Source organism: Gorilla gorilla, chromosome 11, assembly GCF_029281585.2.
Source record: "Gorilla gorilla gorilla isolate KB3781 chromosome 11, NHGRI_mGorGor1-v2.1_pri, whole genome shotgun sequence".
Classification (NCBI taxonomy): Eukaryota; Metazoa; Chordata; class Mammalia; order Primates; family Hominidae; genus Gorilla; species Gorilla gorilla.
Genome location: NC_073235.2, coordinates 105862025 through 105882424, shown reverse-complemented (window position 1 = coordinate 105882424; position 20400 = coordinate 105862025). Strand labels below are relative to the sequence as shown.

At 42.6% G+C, this 20400-nt stretch overlaps 1 protein-coding gene and 1 long non-coding RNA gene across 8 annotated transcripts in view; one reads left to right on the top strand and one right to left on the bottom strand.

Annotated features, from left to right (window-relative positions):
- Positions 1–20400, bottom strand: part of CYP20A1 (cytochrome P450 family 20 subfamily A member 1) — a 58201-nt gene that overhangs the window by 23369 nt on the left and 14432 nt on the right. For 3 of the 7 annotated variants that reach the window (XM_063695113.1, XM_063695111.1, XM_063695112.1), the window contains 3 exons: positions 10863–10940; positions 7047–7214; positions 976–1054 (listed from right to left, as the gene is read on the bottom strand). In XM_063695113.1, the coding sequence (XP_063551183.1) occupies positions 976–1054; positions 7047–7214; positions 10863–10940 (325 nt within the window). Of the gene's footprint in view, positions 1–975; positions 1055–7046; positions 7215–10862; positions 10941–20400 lie in introns of those variants that run through there. The other 4 variants (XM_031008839.3, XM_019022330.4, XM_055379483.2 and 1 more) reach the window with 2 other exon arrangements.
- LOC134756670 (uncharacterized) lies at positions 16539–20021 on the top strand. The gene is made up of 3 exons (XR_010129679.1): positions 16539–16617; positions 18448–18546; positions 19999–20021. It is a non-coding gene; the product is annotated as an uncharacterized lncRNA (long non-coding RNA).

Sequence of the window (20400 nt, the reverse complement as noted above, 5' to 3'; positions counted from 1 at the left end):
AATCTGCCTACCTCAGCCTCCCAAAGTGCTGGGATTGCAGGTGTGAGCTACCGCACTGGGCCTATGTTGCTAATTTTTTTAAATTTTTTGAGATGGGGTCTCTCACTACATTGCCCAGGCTGGTCTCAAAATCCTGAGCTGAAGTGATCCTCTCATCTCAGCCTCCCAAGTAGCTGGGACTACAGGCATGTGCTGCCATGGCCGCCATTTTTTATAAATATCCGTAATATTTAATCATGTTGACATTTCCCTAATTCCTATAATGTTGAACCTTTAGTTTGTTCCTGGTTATCTACTTGCAGAAACAGTACTACAAAAATATCTTCATTAATATTGTCTTCTTTCATATAATTTCATCCATTATTTATGGTTCTTAGTATGCATTATTAAACTGCTTTCTTAAGATTGTACACTTATACTTTCCATTAATCCTGTAGAGTATACCAGCTCTACAACACTCTCATTCTGCAGTCAGTGCTAGAGTTTCTTTTACTAACTTATTTTTCCTCGCGTCTGTTAAAGAAAACTTTCATTGTAGAAAATATAGAAAAAAGCATAAAGAAAGAAAATAAATATAGGCCGGGCACAGTGGCACATGCCTGTAATCCCAGCACTTTGGGAGGCCGAGGCAGGCAGATCACAAGGTCAAGAGATCGAGACCATCCTGGCCAACAGGGTGACACTCTGTCTCTACTAAAAATACAAAAATTAGCTGGGCGTGGTGGCACCCACCTGTAGTCCCAGCTACTCGGGAGGCTGAGGCAGGAGAATTGCTTGAACCTGGGAGGTGGAGGTTGCTGTGGCCGAGATCGCACCACTGCACTCCAGCCTGGCAACAGAGCGAGACTCTGTCCCAAAAAAAAAAAAAAAAGAAAATATAAATGACCTTTAATCTCACTATTCAGAGATAACTTTATTAAACTGGGGCACATTTATTTTTTGTCCTCACTAAAAATTAAGAGTGACCAAACTTACCATCTTCATATTGTTTTTTCCGAGTCGTATTTTTATCAAGTGACCCATCTAGAAAGCCTTTTCCAATCTCAGACCAAACCTGAAAATAGGTAAATATACATATCTATTATCTAATAGGTAGAATTTTAAAAATAATACAGAGCAATGTAACCTAATGACTTAGGAACTCTTTAACTCTTTTTTTTTTTTTTTTTTTTTTTTGAGTCAGGGTTCCGGCTCTGTCACCCAGGCTAGAGTGCTGGATTGCAATGGCATGATCATAGCTCACTGCAACCTCCACCTCCCAGGCTCAAGCCATTCTCCCACCTCAGCCTCCCAAGTAGCTGGGACTACAGTTGTGTGCCACCAACGCCAGCTAATTTTTCTATTTTTTGTAGAGACGGGTTTCACCATGTTTCTCAGGCTGTTCTTGAACTCCTGAGCTCAAGTGATCTTCTCATCTCAGTCTCCCAAAGTGTTGGGATTACAGGCGTGAGCCACCTACCCAGCAGGAACTCTTCTCACCAACAAATCTAATAATTAAGCTCTCCCTCTCAACTGGCTGCACAATCCTTTACTCCACAGTTTCAGAGGGGAGGGTATAAATATATTTTGATGACTTCAGTCAAGGCACTTTCAAACTAATAAGAAGTGGAAAGTGAAAAATTCCTTTTCTCTAAAAGGATAGGGAGAAGAAAAAGGACACAGCAGTAGAATCAATCCTCATTTTTTCTTCCCCCACCCCGAGACAGAGTCTTACTGTGTTGCCTAGGCTGGAGTGCAGTGGTGTGATGTTGGCTGACTGCAACTTCCACCTCCCGAGTTCAGGCAATTCTCCCAGCCTCAGCCCCCTGAGTAGATGGATTACAGGTGCCCGCCACCACACCCAGCTAATTTTTGTATTTTTTAGTAGTGATGGGGTTTCCAGACTGGTCTCGAACTCCTGACCTCAGGTGATCCACCTGCCTCAGCCTCCCAAAGTGCTGGGATTACATGTGTGAACCGCTGCGCCCAGCCCTCATTTTTGTATTATACTGGCATAAGTGTAAAAATAAAATTCACAGGTAATTACAAATTTGTTTCACCTGTAATATTGATAAACATTGGCTGAGGTAAAGAAAAAGGTTAAAAGTCTGAGATTTGGATATGATAAGCAGCAGAATAGGCTTCCAAATTTTCACAATTTGGTCAATAGCCCCTGAAAAAACTTTAACCTGATTTTAATTCAAAAGTTCTAAAAAGAATTTAGGGAAAGAACACAACACTTATTAAACAATGGCTAAATACTGTATTTGAAAAACAATAGATTTTTTTAAAGTCCTCAATTCTTACCTTAAATGAAAATATTTCAGATTACTTAAATGTTAAAAAATCAAACTATTGGCCAGGTGCGGTGGCTCAAGCCTGTAATCCTAGCACTTTGGGAGGCTGAGGCGGGCGGATCACGAGGTCAGGAGTTCGAGACCATCCTGGCCAACATGGTGAAACCCCATCTGTACTAAAAATACAAAAAAATTAGCCGGGCGTGGTGGCGGGCGCCTGTAGTCCCAGCTAATTGGGAGGCTGAGGCAGGAGAATGGCATGAACCCGGGAGGCGGAGCTTGCAGTTAGCCGAGATGGCGCCACTGCACTCCAGCCTGGGGGACAGAGCCAGACTCCGTCTCAAAAAAAAAAAAAAAAATATATATATATATATATATATATATACACATATATATATACATACATATATATATACTCAAACAATTAAAACTACTGTAAAAATGAATAGTAGGCCAAGTGGAGTGGCTCACACCCATAATCCCAGCACTTTGGGAGGTCAAGGCGGGCAGATTGCTTGGGCTAAGGAGTTCAAGAACATGGTGAAACCCTGTCTCTACAAAAAATACAAAAAATACAAAAAATTAGCCAGGCGTGGTGGTGAGCATCTGTGGTCCCAGCTACTCAGGAGGGTGAGGTGGAAGGATAGCTTGAGTCTGGGAGGTGAAGGCTGCAGTGAGCTGAGACTGCGGCACTGCAGCCTAAAAAAAAAAAAAAAAGAAAAAAAAAGTAAATATTTATATAAGATCCTTAAAGTTCAAAAGCAGTTTCTAAACATGACAGAACACAAGGCACAAATTCACAATGAAAGAGTTAAATTGATTTAGCTACATAAAAACATTAACATTTGTGATACTGAAAAAGTATCACAAAACTTTTATTTACTATAAATAAAGGTAAAAGGAAATGAAAACTGAGATTAGAAATAAAGAGCTGTTCTAGATTAGTAAGAAAAAGCAACACAAAAATAGAAATATAGGCAAAACAGCCAGGTGGGCCTAAAATCCCAGCTATTTGGGAGGCTGAGGTCAGAGGATCCCTTGAGCCCAAAAGTTTGAGACCAGTCTGGGCAACATGGTGATACTGTGTCACAAAAAAGTAAATAAAATAATGAAGAAACATAGGCAGAGGACATAAAAAAAACCCAAGTGTTTAACAAAAGTATAAAAATATGATTTTTGGTTTTTTGTTTTTAAGACAGGGTCTGGCTCTGTCTCCAAGGCTGGAGTGCCATGGCACAATCATAGCTCACTACAACCTCCACCTTCTGGGCTCAAGCAATCCTCTGGCCTCAGCCTCACAAGCAGTTGGGACTAAAAGAATGTACTACCACATGCAGCAAATTTTCGTGTCTTTTTTTTTTTTTTTTTGGCAAAGATGGGGTTTTGTTATGTTGCCCAGGCTGGTCTTAAACTCCTGGGCTCAAGTAATCCTTCTGCTTTAGCTTCCCAAAGTGCAAGGATTATAGGGGTGAACCACTGCACCAAGGCAAAAAGATGTTTAACCTCACAAGTAATAAAAGAATTACACAACACGGGCGTGGTGGCTCACGCCTGTAATCCCAGCACTTTGGGAGGCTGAGGTGGGCAGATCACCTGAGGTCAGGAGTTCGAGACCAGCCTGGCCAACATGGTGAAACCCCATCTCTACTAAAAATACAAAAATTACCTGGGCGTGGTGACAAGCACCTATAATCCCAGCACTTTGGGAGGCCGAGGCAGGTGGATCACTTGAGATCAGGAGTTCGAGACCAGCTGGCCAACATGGTGAAACCCCATCTCTACTAAAGGTACAAAAATTAGCCAGGAGTGGTGGTGGGCACCTGTAATCCCAGCTACTGGGGCGGCTGAGGCAGGAGAATCGCTTTAACCCGGGAGATGGAGGTTGCAGTGAGCCGAGATTGCACCATTGCATTCTAGCCTGGGCGATAAGAGCGAAACTCCGTCTCAAAAAAAAAAAAAAGAACTATATATTTCAATCATAAAATGTCATTTTTGGCTTACTGGATAGGCAAAAATTTTGTTTTTTGAGACAGGGTCTCACTCTATCATCCAGGCTGGAGTGCGGTGGTGTGATCCTCCTGGGCTCAAGTGATCCTCCCCTCAGTCTCCTGAGTAGCTGGGACTACAGGCATGCATGCCACCACACTTCACTAATTAAAAAAAAAAAAAAAAAAAAATTGGAGACGGGTCTCACTGTGTTGCCCAGGCTGGTCTTGAACTTCTAGGCTCAAGTAATCCTCCTGCCTTGGCTTCCCAAAGTGCTAGGATTACAGGCATGAGCTATCGTACCTGGCCTAGAAAGGCAAATATTTAAGGACCAACAATTCTAAATGTTGTCAAAAGTACAGGGTAAGAGCACACTAATATTGGTGGAAAAATACTTGGGACAATGTTTGTAGGGGGCAGTTAGGACATACAATATGCAACTGAAGGAAAGATGTATGTTTTTTCACATTTTAACACCTGTGAAATCAGTATGCATCTTACAATTGATGACATCTCCCAACTGTTTTCATCTAAGTAGCAGTCATGATGCAGTCGTCATTGGCTCTGAATTCACAAATTGGTTATTACTCCTGGTGGCATGACTGGACAATGGCCATCCCTTGGTATTTCAGACATTAAAAGATCATTTCAGGGGTGGGCAGGAGGGTAAGAAATCACTTAATGGGTACAATGTACATTATTTGGGTGATGGATACACTAAAAGCCCTGACTTCACCACTACACAATCTATGCACGTAATAAAATTATACATATAACCCATAAATTTATACAAATAAAAAAAAATCTTTGAAAGCCCACTCTGGTGGCAAGGCTGTGGATGTAAAAAAAAAAAAAACAAAAACAAATAATTTGAGGAAGAATAAGTCCTGTTTATAGTCTGAAAAGTTTCCTTTGACAGCTTTTAGTAATATTAAGAAAACATCACATTCTTGCCAAAAATATGTATTTTGAATCTACTCATGAAATATCAGACAAACTCAAATTGAGGGATAGTCTACAAAATAACTGTCCTGTACTATCCAAAAATGTAAAGGTCTAGAAATGAAGAAAAGCTGAGGAACTGTTCCAGATTAAAGAGATCTGATATCTAAAAGTACTGAGTGATCATGAATTGGGTCCTGGAATTGGAGGGGAGGAGACTGAGAATCCACAAGATTATTATTGATACAACCAAAGAAACTTGATAACTATGTTGTCACTACATAAGAGAATATCCTTGCTCATAGGAAATATCAACTGCAATATTTAGAGAAAAACAGGCAAAATGTTCAATTCACTCTCAAATGGTTTGAGGAAAGGGGGAGGAATGGATGGATAGATAGATAGATGGATAGATAAAGATAGAAGAGGAATGACAAAAGCATGTGGAGCAAGATGTAAACAACTGCTGAACCTGGGTGAAGGATATATGGGAGGGAGTTCCTTGTATTAACTGTAACTTTTCTGGAAGTTTGAAATTATTTCTATTTTGAGGTTATAAGAAAGGAAAGAAAAAAACATCAGCATAAACATATGCAGGATAAATATCAGCAACTGGAAGAAAATCCTGGAAACAGCGGTGAGATCGCTCTTTTTTTTTTTTTTTTTTGAGATGGACTCTTGCTCTGTAGCCCAGGCTGGAGTGCCAGTGGTGCAATCTCAGCTCACTGCAACCTCCACCTCCCGGGTTTGGGCGGTTCTCTGCCTCAGCCTCCCAAGTAGCTGGGATTATAGGCTCCTGCCACCATGCCCAGCAAATTTTTGTATTTTTTAGTAGAGACGGGGTTTCACCATCTTGGCCAGTCTGGTCTTGAACTCCTGACCTTGTGATCCACCTGCCTCGGCCTCCCAAAGTGCTGAGATTACAGGCGTGAGCCACCACGCCCGGCCAAGATCTTTCTTTTTTTTTTTTGGAGTGAGACAAGAGTCTCACTCCATCACCCAGAGCTGAAGTGTAGTGGTGCAGTCTTGGCTCACTATAACCTCTGCCACCCGGGTTCAGGCAATTCTCGTGCCTCAGCCTCCCAAGTAGCTTGAATTACAGGCGCAAGCCACCATGCCTGGCTAGTTTTTCTTATTTTCAGTAGAGACGGGGTTTTGCCACATTGGCCAGGCTGGTCTCAAACTCCTGATCTCAAGTGATCTGCCTGCCTCGGCCTCCCAAAGTGCTGGGATTACAGGTGTGAGCCACTGCAACCAGCCAAGCCTTGTTCTTGATAGGCAACAACCTGCATTATTAAACTACCCAGTATGATGAAATAAGTGTTTAATTTATTATTATTACTTTTTAGAGACAGGGTCTCACTCTTGTCTCCCAGGCTGGAGTGCAGTGCTGCAATCGTAGCTCTCTGTAGCCTTGAACTCCTGGGTTCAAGTAATCAATCCCTCCTGCCTCAGCTTCAGTAGCTGGGACAATAGGCACATGCCACCATGCCTGGCTAATGATGAAAGAATAATTTTATTTATTTATTTTATTTATTTATTTGAGACAAAGTCTTACTCTGTCACTGAGGCTGGAGTGCAGTGGCATGATCTTGGCTCACTGTGACCTCTACCTCCCAGGTTCAAGCGATTCTCATGCCTCAGCCTCCTGAGTAGCTGGGATTACAGGCACCCACCACCACACCCGGCTGATTTTTGTATTTTTAGTAGAGACAGGTTTTTACCATGTGGGGCAGGCTGGTCTTGAACTCCTGACTGCAGCCTCCCAAAGTGCTGGGATTACAGGTGCGAGCCGCCATGCCCAGCCTGAAAGAGTAATTTTAAATTTAGCCCCAGACTTACTGTGCCATGATTCTTCTGGAAGCGAATGACTTCCTGATCATCTTCAAATGTACTACCCATTACCATCTGTGTAACAGACTTCATAGCAAAACCAAGCATATGCTGGCTGAGGGGCACGTGCTGGGTCTCTGGGTAGGAGAGCCATTTATCTAATAATTCTTCTGAAAGCTGAAAGAGAACAGAAAAGCACAATGATTACTGTTTCTTCTTTCTAAATCTCAGAAAATGTTACTAAGTAGATTCATTTAATGGCAAACAGTTAAACTCTGTAACCAAAGTCAACATTCAGGTACGAATCTGTCAGACTAACACTAGCTCCACCTATAATTGCATCCTCAATGGTTCAGGTTCAGCTTCTGGCAAAGGGCTGATATGTAAAACAAAACAGAACCACTATCACGACAATAAAAACAGAAAATATAAATTAAAAACTCAAAGATAGAAAAACCTTAAACCCAATGGAAATTAAAAGACCATACTCTTGGTATCTAATTAAAAGTAATGAAAAGTCTGCCACAGAATGCCTGTGACATAATAATCAATAAACATATGAATATATATAAAAGTCCTAAACATACTTCAGTGACAGAAACCTCTCAGAGTCTCTTTGTCATTCCTTCCTTCACCAAATATTTATTAAATACCTATGGAATAAAAACAGAGTCTAGTAAAAAGATTACAAACAAGCTTTAGGCCGGGCACGGTGGTTCATACCTGTAATCCTAGCACTTTGGGAGGCAAAGGTGGGTGGATCACCTGAGGTCAGGAGTTTGAGACCAGCCTGGCCAACATGGTAAAGCCCTATCTCTACTAAAAATACAAAAATTAGTCAGGTGTGGCGGTGCACGCCTGTAATCCCAGCTACTCAGGAGGCTGAAGCAGGAGAATAGCTTGAATCTGGGAGACCGGGGCTACAATGAGCCAAGATCATGCCACCGCACTCCAGCCTGGGTGAAAGAGCGAGACTCTCTCTCAAAAAACCAACCAACCAAACAAACAAAAAACATTTGTAGATGTAATTAAATTAAGGATCTGTAATGAGATCATCCTGGATTTACGATAGAATCAAAATCCCTTATCTTTATATAAAATAAAGGTAGAAGGAAAATTTAAGACATAGATACACACAGAAAGTAAAGAGCTCTGAAAGAAAGACACAGAAAATGAATAACGGAATGTGGGTGCATGACAAATGAATAATTAGTGTACAAAATCAAAGTATAAAGGTGGAGAGAGAATATGGAGTTAGTAAGGCCCTGGCATTGTTGAGTAACTGGTATCATTGACATTAGATTATAATAAGCCAAGAATGCCTATTGTAATCTCTAGGGCAGCAGTTCTCAACCAGGGTGATTTTGTCTCCAAAGGACATTCAGAAATGTTTGGAAACATTTTTTGATTGTCACAACTGGGGTAAGGTGCTACTAGCATCTAGAGGTAAAAGCCAGGGATGCTACTAAATATCCTACCATGCACAGGATAGCCCTCTACAATAAATAATCACAGGCCTAAGTTTGAATACTGCCAAAAGTGAAAAGTCCTACTCTAAACAAATATTAAAATAGTTAAAATATGTAACTAATAAGCTAACAGAGAAAATGGAATACTCAAAAATATTTTATTATTTCTAAAGAAGGCATGAAAGAGGTCGGGCGCAGTGGCTCACGCCTGTAATCCCAGCACTTTGGGAGGCCGAGGTGGGCAGATCACAAGGTCAGGAGATCAAGACCATCCTGGCTAACATGGTGAAATCCCATCTCTACTAAAAATACCAAAAATTAGCCGGGTGTGGTGGCAAGCATCTGTAGTCCCAGCTACTTGGGAGGCTGAGGCAGGAGAATGGCATGAACCCAGGAGGCAGAGCTTGCAGTGAGCCGAGATTGCACCACTGCACTCCAGCCTGGGTGACAGAGTGAGACTCCGTCTAAAAAACGAAAGAAAGGAAATATAAAAAAATATAAAAGTATAAGAGAGGTAGCTCAAATAGAAAACAAGTAGCAAATGGTATACAAAGAGTAAAATTTAAACCCATATGCATCAGAAATTTCATTAGCTATAAATGAACGGAATATTTCAATTAAAAGATTAAAATAGGTTGGATTAAAAAAATACAACTATATACTAGTCCCAGGAGAAATCCTCCAATTATGATGACAGAGAGATTGAAAGTAAAATAATGAAAAAAGATAAAACGTTAAACACTAACTGAAAGAAAGCTAGTGGAGTTAACATCAGGAAAAATAAACTTTAAGGCAAGAAAGATTACTAGAGATAAAGAGGGATATTTCATAATGACAAAGTAGTCAGTACCAAGAATATATAATAAGACTAAGTTGGAAAACATTCAATGTCCTAACTTCCAAACATATAAACCAAAAACTGACAGAGGCTAGACACGGTGGCTCATGCCTGTAATCCCAGAGCTTTAGGAGGCTAAAGTGGGAGGACTGTTTGAGGCCAGGAGTTTGAGACAAACCTGGGCAACACAGTGATACCTCAACTCTACAAAAAAAATTAAAAGTTAGCTAGGCATGGGGGTGCACACCTGTACCAGCTACTTGGGAGGATCGCTTGAGTCCAGGTGTTCAAGGCTGCACTGAGCCATGATCACACTACTGCATTCCAGCCTGGGTGACAGAGCAAGACCTGTCTCTAAAACAAAAACAAAACACCCACGCCCCCCACACAAAAACCTGACAGAGCTCAACAGAGCTAAAATAAAAAATACACAAATCCACAATTACAGAGGAAGAAAACTCCTCTCAGCAGCTAAAAAGAACAAGTATATAAAAAAGATCAACAACAGTAACAGAGCACACCATTTTATTTACCAAAAACAACCATATGCAGGGACACAGAGCAAGTCTCAAAGACATTTCAAAGGATTGAAATCATTGGTTCTCTGCCATTAGTGCAATTAAGCTAGAAATCAATACAAAACAGATAACTAGAAAAATTCTACCTTTCTGGAATTTAAGCACTATACTTGTAGATAACCCTTAAGCTAAAGAAGAAAGCACAATGGAAATTAGAAACTATTTTGAACTAAATGATAATGGAAATATAGCACATCAAAACTTGCATATGGGCCGGGCGCGGTGGCTCACGCCTGTAATTCCAGCATTTTGGGGGGCCGAGGCGGGCAGATCATGAGGTCAGGACATCGAGACCACCCTGGCCAACATGGTGAAACCCATTCTCTACTGAAAATACAAAAATTAGCCAGGCCTGGTGGCAGGCGCCTGTAATCCCAGCTACTCGGGAGGCTGAGGCAGGAGAATCACTTGAACCACGGAGTCGGAGGTTGCAGTGAGCCGAGATCGCGCCACAACACTCCAGCCTGGCGACAGAGGGAGACTCCGCCTAAAAAAAAAAAAAAAAAAAAGCCAGGCGCAGTGGCTCACGCCTGTAATCCCAGCACTTTGGGAGGCCGAGGTGGGCTGATCACCTGAGGTCAGGGGTTCGAGACCAGCCTGGCCAACGTGGTGAAATCCCGTCTCTACTAAAAATACAAAAATTATCCGGGCTGAGGCAGGAGAATTGCTTGAACCCAGGAGGCAGAGGTTGCAGTGAGCTGCGCCACTGCACTCCAGCCTGGGGGACAAGAGCAAGACTTCGTCTCAAAAAAAACAAAAAACAGAAAACAAAAAGCACTTGCCGGGCACAGTGGCTCACGCCTGTAATTCCAGCACTTTGTGAGGTCGAGAAGGGCGGATCACGAGGAGATTGAGACCATCCTGGCTAACATGGTGAAACCCCATCTCTACTAAAAATAGCAGGGCGTGGTGGCAGGCACCTGTAGTCCTAGCTACTCACGAGGCTGAGGCAGGAGAATGGCGTGAACCCGGGAGGCGGAGCTTGCAGTGAGCCGAGATCCCGCCAGTGCACTCCAGCCTGGACGAGAGTAAGACTCCGTCTCAAAAAAAACAACAAACAAACAACAACAACAAAAAAAAAACTTGTATATGACAGAAATATAGAGGGAAATGTATAGACTTAAATTCATATATTGGGAGGGAAAGCACTGTTTATTAACGATCTAAGCAATCATCTCAAGAAACTAGAAAAAGAATAGCAAGTTAACCAATGAAAGCAGAAGGAAGGAAATAAACATAAGAGCATAAACAAAATTAGAAAACAAATCTAATATATAGAGAAAAAAGTTGGTTCATGTAAAAAAATTTAACTAAATTCGAAGACACTGTATCAGTTACAAATGTATTGCCTCGACCTATAAATTCATTCTTTCTGTCTCGCTGTTAATAGACTTGCAGGTCTGGCATGGTGGTGTACATCTGTAATCCCAGCACTTTAAGGGGCTGAGGCAGGAGGATCACTTGAGGCCAGGAGTTTGAGGCCAGACTTGGCAACATAGTGAGACCACCATCTCTAATTTAAAAATAAATAATAAAATAAAATAAAATAATATAAAAATCGACTTGGGTCCTTTACATATTTTTCCTTTGCCACCTGGCATGATGTTAAGCTTTCTCAGTATAAGGTGCTAGAAAGACATTTGTAAGAAGAGTTTTACTTCTTGGTTCCCCTGCTTGTCACAGAGCAGGCCACTGTGATGTCTGAAGCTTTCCAGTGTCAGGGTCCTGCAGTGCACTGGAAAGCAGTCAGCAGCTTCCCCCATCAGCCCTCCCCTTGGATGCTTTTGTAAGAGATGTCCTCCAACCCTGCAGCACCTCCTGCAGCATGGAGTGGCCAGCAGCTTGCCCTGCCAACTCCCCGAAAACAGTTGTGCCTCAGGTGAGACACCTCTCCATGAACAGCTTTCCCCACCACCCTAGAGGACAGCATACTAGAGGACAAATTTCCAACCAGGTCCAAAGGGCAGATTTGCAACAAGTTTTGCTAATATGGCACCATAGCAACCCCTCTGCCATTCACAGCAGCTGTGGCTCCTCCAAGAAGCCTGAATCTGAGTCCTGAGGAAGAGGAGTCTTCTTAGTGCCCTCTGTCTTGGCTCTGGGGTTTGTGACTGTTCCTTATATCTGCTATTCCTTTTTTTTTTTTTTTTTTTTTTAGGTGACAAAGGAGCCCAGGAGCTACAGGATGCAGTGCGCAGTGATCATGCCACTGCACTCCAGCCCAGGCTGGAGTGATCACTGAGCACTGTATCCTGTAGCTCCTGGGCTCAAGGGATCCTCCCATCCTCCTCCCTTGCCTCCTGAGTAGCTGGAACTATAGGCATGCACTACCATACCCAGCTAATATATATTTTTAAATTTTTCTTTGTAGAGACAGGGTCTTGCCATTTTGCCCAGGATGGTCTTAAACTTCTGAACTCAAGCAATCCTCCCACCTCAGCCTCTCCAAGTGCTGGGATTATAAGCATAAGTTACTGTGCCCAGCTGTATTCCTATATTCTTTAGAGTTCTCCTTAGAGTAGCCCCATTATAATTCTTTATTTTTTTTTATTTTTGTAGAGGTGGGGTCTCACTATGTTGCCCAGGCGGGTCTTGAACTCCTGGACTCAGGCAATCCTCCCACCTTGGCCTCCCACAGTGCTGGGATTACAGATGTGAGCCACCATGCTCAGCCTATAATTCTTTATATAAAACTTTCTCTGTTCAGATAATTATATGCCTTCTCTCTCCCAATGGACCCATACAGATAAAGACCTCTGGAAACACTAATCAAGAAAAAAGAGAAAAAAAGAACAAGAAAAAAGAGAGAGAGAGAGAAAGCACTATGAATCTTAAAGACGTTAAATATATAATGGAATGTTTGGCAATAAAGCAGGAAAACAAACTAAAAATCTTAAAGTTGGAAAAAAGGAAATAAATTATCATTAATCTCAGATACCAGCTGGGCTTGGTAGTCCATGCTAGTAATCCTAGGTCTTTGGGAGGCCAAGGACAGATGATGGCTTGAAGTCAGGAGTTCAAGGCCAGGGTGGGCAACAAAATGAGACCCTCTCTCTACCAAAAACAAATTTTAAAAATTAGCTGGCCATGGTGGCACACACCTGTAATCCTAGCTACTTGGGAGGCTGAGGCTGGAGGATCACTTGAGCCGAGGTGTAGGAAGGTGTATTAAGGTATGACTGTGCCACTGCACTCCAGTCTGGGTGACAAAGCGAGACCCTGTCTCTAAAAATTAAAAACTGGCCAGACGCGGTGGCTCATGCCTGTAATCCCAGCATTTTGGGAGGCCGAAGCGGATGGATCACCTGAGGTCAGGAGTTCAAGACCAGCCTGGCCAACATGGTGAAACTCCGTCTGTACTAAAAATATAAAATTAGCCGGGCGTCATGGCACACGCCTATACTTCCAGCTACTTGGGAGGCTGAGGCACAAGAACTGCTTGAACCCGCGAGGTGGAGGTTGTGATGAGCAGAAATTGCGCCACTGCACTCCAGCCTGGATGACAGAGTGACACTGTCTCAAAAAATAAATAAATAGGCTGGGCACAGTGGCTCACATCTGCAATCCCAGCACTTTGGGAGGCCAAGGCATGTGGCTCACCTGAGGTCAGGAGTTCAAGACCAGCCTGACCAACATGGTGAAACCCTGTCTCTACTAAAAATACAAAATTTAGCTGGGCATGGTGGTCGGTGCCTGTAATCCCAGCTACTCAGGAAGCTGAGGCAGAAGAATCACTTGAACTTGGGAGGTGGAGGTTGCAGTGAGCTGAGATAGTGCCACTGCACTCCAGCCTGGATGACAGAGTGAGACTCTGTCTCAAAAAAAAATAAAAAGATATGCCTGTAATCCCAGCACTTTGGGAGGCTGAGGTGGGCAGATCACGAGGTCAGGAGTTCGAGACCAGCTTGGCCAACATGGTGAAACCCCGTCTCTACTAAAAATACAAAAATTAGCCGGGTTCAAGCGATTCTTCTGCCTAAGCCTCCCAAGTAGCTGGGACTACAGGCATGTGCCACCACGCCTGGCTAATTTTTGTATTTTTTGTAGAGATGGGGTTTCACCATATTGGCCAGGCTGGTCTCGAACTCCTGACCTCATGATCTGCCCACCTTGGCCTCCCAAAGTGCTGGGATTACAGGCAAAAGCCACTGTGCCCGGCTGCGACTGGGTAATTTATAAAGAACGCATGGTGCCAGGTGCCTACCTGGCTTCTGATGAGGCCTCAGGAAGCTTATAATCATGGCAGAAGGCAAAGGGGAGGTAGCAGGTCACGTGGCAAAAGCAGGAGCAAGAGAGAGGGGGGAAGGTGCCACACACTTTTAAACAACATCTCACAAGAATTCACTACCATGAGGATAGCACCAAGCCATGAGGACTCCACTCCCATGATCCAATCACCTTCCACCAAGCCCCACCCCCAACACTGGGGATTACAATTCAACATGAGATTTGCGCAGGGACAAATATTCAAACTATATCACTGACTAATGCCTAAATTAAGTACCTGGCTTGTGCTATGGGGTTGACAATACAAACCTAAAGTAAATTTCTCACATAACGACATAGTCTACAAACCAAAACTTAAAAAACCACCTTAATTTGCCTCTGAATGAGTAGGAGGAGAAAACAACGGAATATGGAACAACAGAAAAGACTGAAAGTTTGGAGAACAGAGCCTGTGATAAAAGATTAAGGAAGTCAGAATTACTTAGTTTGAAGCAGAGAAGACAAAATAATTAAGGCTTTTAACAATAATATTATTGAAAAGAAAAAGGTGCTTCTATCATGATTGAAAGCAAGGCAAAGAGAAAAGGGCAAAATTCCTGGGGATACACAATTAAATACAAAATTATTTCTTACTGACAAATGTTGGGTATTTAAGCAGAATAGAAAGATTCTGACTGGTGAGTGCTTAAATAGAGGCAACATAACTGCCTCCAGGGAGGAAAATGAGAGGTAACAGGAACAGCTATGGCAAACAAAAAGCAGGCAGCCTGAGAGCTTCAAAGAACACGACATATGTACAACCAATACAGAACCTTGAGATACAAAACAGGAATGGTAACAATGAGAGAACGGGAATTTGGGTGCACAAGCCTCCTGATAGCCCTGAGAATACTGGCTATCAGTTACAGATGAAAGCTGGAAAAGATAGAAACTAATCAGCAGCAACCATAGGCAAAGGAAGGTCTTGTTCAGTTTGTTTTTAGAAGCAGAAGTGTGCAGAGTAGAACCAATGTATTAATTAATGCTTACAGTGGACTGAGAAAGTCAGTCTCAAGTCTTAAATGGAAAGTGTGAGTTTCAGCTAGAACTTCCATATGGGAAAAATGGCATTCAACATTTACTAACCGTTTTTTTTTTTTAAACATAGGGTCCTGCTATGTTGCCCAGGCAGGAGTGCAGGGGCTATTCACAGGCACAATTATCACTCACAATACCCTTGAACTCCTGGGCTGATGCGATCCTTCCTCCTGAGTAGTTGGGAATACAGGCATGTGCCACTATGCCCAGCTTCCAAATGTAATTTTTAAAAGTGGATACTGTAAAGGCCTGAGGCACAGTGGCTCACACCTGTAATCCTAGTGCTTCGGGAGCCCGAGGCAGGAGGATCACTTGAGACCAGGATTTTAAGAGTAGCATAGGAAATATAGTGTGACCGCATCTCTACATAAAAATACAAAAATTAGCTGGGCAGGGTGGCACGTGCCTGTGGTCCTAGTTACTCAGGAGGCTGAGGCAGGAGGATCCCTTCAGCCCAGGAATTCGATGCTCCAGTGAGCTATAATTGTGCCACTGCACTTGGGCCCGGGCAACAGTGCGAGACCTTGACTGAAAAAAATAAAAAAAGATACCTGATTTACCCTAATGTGATTATTACACATTGTATGTCTGTATCAAAATATCTCATGTACCCCATAAATATATACACCTACTAAGTAACCACATTTTTTTTTTTTTTTTGAGATGGAGTCATGCACTGTTGCCTGGGCTAGTGTGCAGTGGAGCGATCTCAGCTTGCTACAACCTCTGCCTCCTGGGTTCAAGCAATTCTCCTGCCTCACTCAGCCTCCTGAGTAGCTGGGATTACAGGCGCCTGCCACCACGCCCAGCTAATTTTTTGTATTTTTAGTAGAGACGGAGTTTCACTTTGTTGGCCAGGCTGGTCTTGAACTCCTGACCTTGTGATCCACCTGCGTTGGCCTCCCAAAGTGCTGGGATTATAGGCGTGAGCCACTGCGACCGGCAAAAAAAAATTTTTTTAATGGATATTTTTAAAGTTAATAAGGCATACTCTTAAGAGAACTACCAGATATTTAAATACAAAAATGCTTACAATGTGTAGTCAGAACATTTTCAGCAAGAATAAACAAAGTTATAGAAGAGGGAAAGGAAAATAAACCCAAACTGACCAAATGGAATTTTTTTTTTTTTTTTTTTGAGACAGGGTCTCACAGTCGCCTAGGCTGGAGTGCAGTGGCGCAATCTTGTCTCACTGCAACCTCTGCCTCCCAGGCTCAAGCGATCCTCCCGCCTCAGACTCTCGATTAGCTGGGACCACAGGCATACGCCACCATGCTCAGCTAATTTTTCTTTCTTTTTTTTTTTTTTTGTAGAGACAGGGTCTCATCACGGGAGGCCGAAGTGAGTGGACTGCTTGAGCCCAGGAGTTTGAGACCAGCCTGGGCGACATGGTGAGACCCCAACTGTATGTGAAAATTTTAAAAAATAATAAAAAACAAAAAAAATCTTAATTTTATGTAAATATATCCAGTTGTTATGGAAGTTTAGAGATGGTACATGGAGGGAAGCATATTTAACTAAACTGGAGGCTGGAGTAGAAGTTAGCCATGCAAGGCTGGGAAAAATGTTTCAGAGGAGAAAAAAGACAGACCTATGGAAGTAAGAGAGGAGTCAAAGAATTTAGGAACATTAAGTTATCAGTATTCATTCACTGATGTAATAAATACTGACTGAGGGCCTGCTCTATAACAAGAGCCAAGTATACAGCAGTAATCAAAATAAAATAGTCCCTACCTTCACGGAGCACACACTTAAGTGAGGGAGACAGACACTCAAAGGATTACAAAAAATAGAATTACTGGTGGGTGCGGTGGCTCACGCCTGTAATCCTAGCACTTTGGGAGGCCGAGGCAGGCGGATCACCTGAGGCTAGGAGTTTGAGACCAAACTGATTAGCATGGCGAAACCCTGCCTCTACTAAAAATACAAAAATTACCGGGCGTTGTGGCATGCACCTGTAATGCCAGCTACTAGGGAGGTTAAGGAAGGAGAATTGCTTGAACCCGGGAGGCAGAGGTTGCAGTATGCCAAGATTGCACCACTGCACTCCAGCCTGACAGACAGAGCGAGACTCCATCTCAAAAAGAAAATAAAAATAAAAATAAATAAATAAAACAGAATTATAAACCGGGAAAAGTGTTGTAAAGGAAAGGCACGGGGTGTTATGATAGCATCTAAAAGGGGAAACTGGCCGGGTGCAGTGGCTCATGCTTGCAATCCCAGCACTTTGCGAGATGAAGGTGGGAGGAACACTTCAGGCCACGAGTTCAAGACCAGCCTAGGAAACATAATGAGACACACGTCTTTACAAAAAATTTTAAAAACAACTAGCCAGGCATGGTGGCACATGCCTGTAATCCCAGCTACTCAGGAGGCTGAGGTGGGAGGATCCCGTGGGCCCAGGAATTTGAGGCTACAGTGAGCTATGATCAGGTCATTGCACTACAGCCTAGGCAACACAGCAAGACTCTGTCTTAAAACATTAAAACAAAATAAATAAAAGGGGACCTATCCAGCAATGTGGGATGATCAGAGATAGCGTCCCTGGGGAAGTGACATTTAAACTAGGAGCTGAAAAATGAACACACATTAGCTTGGTGTGTGGATGACTGGAGGTGCATTCCACGCAATGGGAATAGCATAGACAGGCCCTGAGATAGGAGGGAACAGCGTACATCTGAAGACTTAAAAGAAAACAAGTATGGCTAGACTATAAGCCAAATGAGAATGTGGGAAACCAGGCTGGAAAAGTAGCCAGGCTAAATCATAAAAAGTCCTGAAGACTACATTAAAAATTTGGAGTTTGTCCCAAGAACAAAGGGGTTTTCAAACTAGAGTCCACAGATACCAAAGGGTCTGTTCATGGAATCCAGTGCAGTCCATGAACTTGGATCAGGGGAAAAAACAATCTTTCTTTTTAACTAACCTCTGAATGAAACTTAGCATTTCCTTCAATTGTGAGTATAGGCTCTGACTTTTTAAACCAATACAAATCTCAAAATATGTTCCCATTATAAATACTGGAAAAATCTCATAATAATAATTTTGGCCCTTGCATCACTACTTTAAAATCATGGAAGTTTCTGGAAGGATTATTAGATCTTGCTATTTAATACATTAACAAAGAGGCAAATATAATATCACAGTTTTTTTAAAAAGTATTAATATTTTGTAACTATATTGGTTTGCTTTAGCTATGCATTTAAAAATGTTATTCTCAGGAGTCGAAGGTTTCATCAGACTGCCAAGAGGTATCTGTCAACTGCAAAGCATGGGAAAATACATGGGAAGGAAAGGGGAAAGAGAAATAAGCAATCCAGGTAAGATCATGGAAATCTAAACCAGGGTGATGGCAATGCTGGTGGGAAAGAAGTAGATCAATTAGAAAGACACTTAGAAGGTAAAATTGACATTAGAGATTCTTTTCAAATGTGATTTTCTTTTCTTTTTTTCTTTTTTTTTTTTTTGGAGACGGAGTCTCACTCTGTTACCCAGGCTGGAGTGCAGTGGCGCAATCTTGGCTCACTGCAACCTCCGCCTCCCAGGTTCAAGTGATTCTCATGCCTCAACATCCTAAGTAGCTGGGACTACAGACACGTGCCACCACGCCCAGCTAATTTTTCTGTATTTTTAGTAGAGATGGACTTTCACCATGGTGGCCAGGCTGGTCTGGAACTCCTGCCCTCAAACGATCCACCCACCTCAGCCTCTCAAAGTGCTGAGATTACAGGTGTGAGCCACTACACCCAGATCAAATGTGATTTTCAAAGAATACTAAGTGCTATAAAAATGCTTACAATACAATGGTAAATAAAAAACACAAAGACTATCCACGCAGTATAATCTGATTACATTAAAATTCTATTGTGCACACGAAACACCGGAATGATAACAATTTTTTTTTTTTTTTTTTTGAGACGAGTCTAGCTCTGTCGCCCAGACTGGAGTGCAGTGAGTGGCATGATCTTGGCTCACTGCAACCTTCACCTCCTTGGTTCAAGTGATGCTTCTGCCTCAGCCCTCCGAGTAGCTAGGACTACAGGCATGTGCTACCACACGCAGCTAATTTTTGTATTTTTAGTAAAGATAGGGTTTCATCATATTAGGCAGGCCAGTCTCGAACTCCTGACCTCAAGTTGAGGCAGAAATTTAAAAATAAATATGCATTCATTCACTCTAAGTAACAGGGAAGGCAAGGGTTAAAAATAAAAGAACAAGGCCGGGCACGGTGGCTCATGCCTGTAATCCCAGCACTTTGGGAGGCTGAGGTGGTGGATCACAAGGTCAGGAGTTCAAGATCAGCCTGGCCAAGATGGTGAAACCCCATCTCTACTAAAAATACAAAAAATTAGCTGGGCATGGTGGCAGGCACCTGTAATCCCAGCTACTTGGGACGCTGAGGCAGAGAATTGCTTGAACCCAGGAGGCGGAAGTTGCAGTGAGCCGAGATCATGCCACTGCATTCCAGCCTGGGTGACAGAGTGAGACTCTGTATCAAAAAAAAGAAAAAAAGAAAGAAAAGAACAAGTTTTCCTCTGCCTAGCAAGCTCACTTCAAGGACAGTTATAAGATAACACTGTCCAGAAAGCCAAGGCCAAAGGAATAGGCTCCAAACACCACCACCCCCATCCAGAGCAAGGTTAAAGGAAAAAAAAAAAAGAAAAAGAAAAAGACAAATTTTTTTACTGTTACTCCTTTCCTTGGCTTCTTAAGCATGATTATGTATTACAAATGTCTGTATTTAACCAGTTCTTGTTTTTCTTTCAATGCAGCTACAAGCTCACCAGCTATGCAAGGCCACAACTTATGTTATGCTATAGATTATGTGACCTGTCACTGTATGATTAACTGCTTTTGTTTTGCTTCTGTAAATCTGCTTATAAAAACCATGCTCTGTCTTTGTTCAATGTTCAGTTTTTTGGATGTGAATCCACTGAGCCGGTGTGTACCTTAAAATAAACAATCCTCCTGTTCTCCATATCAGTCTCTCTGGTCCTCAGTTCCCCACAACATTTTTGGTGACCACGAAAAGGACCCGAGATGGCAGGCTTACTGTCTCCTTTGCCTCTGGAGGCTGGAGCCCTGGGCCAGGGGAGACCTGTCACCCCAGGCACTGCTGGGAGAACTTCAGCCTGTAGGGGAGATCAGCTCTCCCCTGACCTGGCGCCCCTACC